Genomic DNA, 2,055 nt, shown 5'->3' with positions numbered 1-2,055 from the left:
GGGGCGGGGGGTGAGGGCGGGGCAGGGGGTGAGGGGCAGGGGCGGGGCCTGGCGGGGGATGACGTCATCCCGCAGACGGACAGGAAGTGAGGCGTCGTGAAGTTCACACAGGAAGTGACCTCAGAACCCAGACAGGAAGTGGGGAGTGCGGGCCAGGTCGGAGCCGGTGACGTCACCCAGGAAGTGATGTCACCCTCGCCACCACCCAGGAAGGCGTGGGCGGAGTCAGGGAGGCAGTGGGCGGGGCCAGGCGGGACGTCAGACAGGAAGTGGGGTCGGGGTCACGCACGGGAAGTGACCTCCACCCCTGCCCGCGGCCGGCCCCGCCCCGCAGGGTGATTGACGGGCGCGACCTGATGCCGCTGCTGCGGGGCGGGGCCGGGCGCTCGGCCCACGAGGTCCTGCTCCACTACTGCGAGGTTTTCCTGCACGCGGCCCGGCTGGTGCAGCGCGAGCGTGAGTGACGCGGGGCGGGGCGGGCGGGGCCCGGGGGGCGGCCCGGGCGGGGGCTGGGCCGGTGTCCCGACCGCGGGGGTCACTTCCTGTCTCCCTCCGCCCACTTCCTGGTCACTTCCTGTCTCCCCGTGTCACTTCCTGTGCCCGCGTGGCCACTTCCGGTCCGACCGTCGTCACTTCCTGTCCATTCCCCGCCCCCTGAGGTCACTTCCTGTCCATTCCCCGCCCCCCTGAAGTCACTTCCTGTCTACTTCTTCCCTCTGTGAGGTCACTTCCTGTCCCGCCCCTCCCACTTCCTGGTCACTTCCTGTCACTGACACCACTTCCTGTCAGTCCCCGGCCGTCCTGGTCCGCTCCCCGCCCCCCCACGTGACCTCACTTCCTGTCCCGCCCCCGACCCCGCCCGCAGGCGGGAAGGTGTGGAAAGTGCACTTCGCGACGCCGACCTTCGACCCCCCGGGCTCGGGCTCCTGCGCGGGGCCGGACGGTGGCCATGATGGCGGCGACGGCGAGGAGGAGGCGGGCGCGGCCCCCCAGGCCCGGCTGTGCCCCTGCGTGGGCGCCGCGGTGACCCCGCACGACCCCCCGCTGCTGTACGAGCTGACCTCCGACCCGGGGGAGGCGCGGCCGCTGTCGCCGGGGGCGGAGCCGGGGCTGGCGGCCGTGGTGTCGCGCGTGAGGCAGGAGCATGACCGCGTGTGGCGCTCGCTGAGCCAGGCCAAGCAGCAGCTGGGGTCGCTCTACGTCCTGCCCCGCCCGTGGCTGCAGCCCTGCTGCTGGGGGCGGGGCGCGGGGGGCGGGGCCTGCGCCTGCGACCTCGGCCCGGGGGGCGGGGCCGGGGCCGGCGACGCGGGGCGGGACTTCCTGTGAGGGCCGGGGACCGGAATCGGAGGTGGAGGGGGAAGTGGGGCGGGACTTCCTGTGGGACCGGAAGTGGTGTCCATTGGCCCCCCCCAGGGGGTTGTGGGCGTCACAGGAAGTGGAACCGGAAGTGGGGGCGGGACTTCAGGTGCAACAGGAAGTGGAGGGTTTTGGAGGCGGGGACAGGAAGTGGGGTCGGGGTCGGGGCCTGGCTGGGGTTTCTGGGGGCTGCGGTGTCGAATGGGGAGTGGGGGGCGGGACTTCCTGTTTCATTTAACCGAATAAAAGTAAAATGAAAATGGCGGCCTGGTCCCGCCCCCCCCTACTTCCTGCTTCTATGATTGACATGCGACGCCCGGACCCACCCACCCCTCATGGACGCACACAGACAGGAAGTGACGTCATCACCGCTTTATTCCTCCTCCCCTCCCCCTCCCCGAGGGCGATGACATCACAGGGGTCGCGGCGAGGTCACCGTGGGGTCATCACAGGGCGGCCATGATGTCGTCCTCACACCGGCTGCGACTCTGAGGGGCGGGGAGGGGGCGGGGTCAGGGTGGAGGTGGGAGCCACGCCCACCCCGGAGCCCCCAGGGTCACTTCCTGTCCCCCAGGGTCACTTCCTGTCCCCCCACAGTCACTTCCTGTCCCCCCACAGTCACTTCCTGTCCCCCCGGGTCACTTCCTGTCCCCCCACGGTCACTTCCTGTCCCCCCACGGTCACTTCCTGTCCCCCCAC

General features: G+C 71.0%; 2 protein-coding genes across 3 annotated transcripts in view; one reads left to right on the top strand and one right to left on the bottom strand.

Annotated features, from left to right (window-relative positions):
- LOC110287979 (arylsulfatase E-like) overlaps positions 1-1,326 on the top strand; it is a 4,747-nt gene extending 3,421 nt beyond the window's left edge. Inside the window, exons 6-7 of the mRNA XM_029473784.1 lie at positions 335-456; positions 866-1,326. Of these exons, the coding sequence (XP_029329644.1) occupies positions 335-456; positions 866-1,326 (583 nt within the window). The remainder of the gene's footprint in view (positions 1-334; positions 457-865) is intronic.
- Positions 1,327-1,713: 387 nt separating this feature from the next.
- Positions 1,714-2,055, bottom strand: part of LOC110287980 (WAS/WASL-interacting protein family member 3-like) — a 2,329-nt gene continuing 1,987 nt past the window's right edge. For both annotated transcript variants that reach the window (XR_002377265.2, XM_021154453.1), the window contains one exon: positions 1,714-1,844. Coding sequence is in view for 1 of the 2 variants with exons in the window: in XM_021154453.1 (XP_021010112.1) it covers positions 1,803-1,844 (42 nt within the window). In the remaining variant the exon portion in view is untranslated. The remainder of the gene's footprint in view (positions 1,845-2,055) is intronic.

Source organism: Mus caroli, unplaced genomic scaffold (assembly GCF_900094665.2).
Source record: "Mus caroli unplaced genomic scaffold, CAROLI_EIJ_v1.1 scaffold_22777_1, whole genome shotgun sequence".
In the NCBI taxonomy this organism is placed as follows: Eukaryota; Metazoa; Chordata; class Mammalia; order Rodentia; family Muridae; genus Mus; species Mus caroli.
The sequence above is the reverse complement of the archived record's forward strand: the minus strand, read 5'-3'. Positions and strand labels throughout refer to the sequence as shown.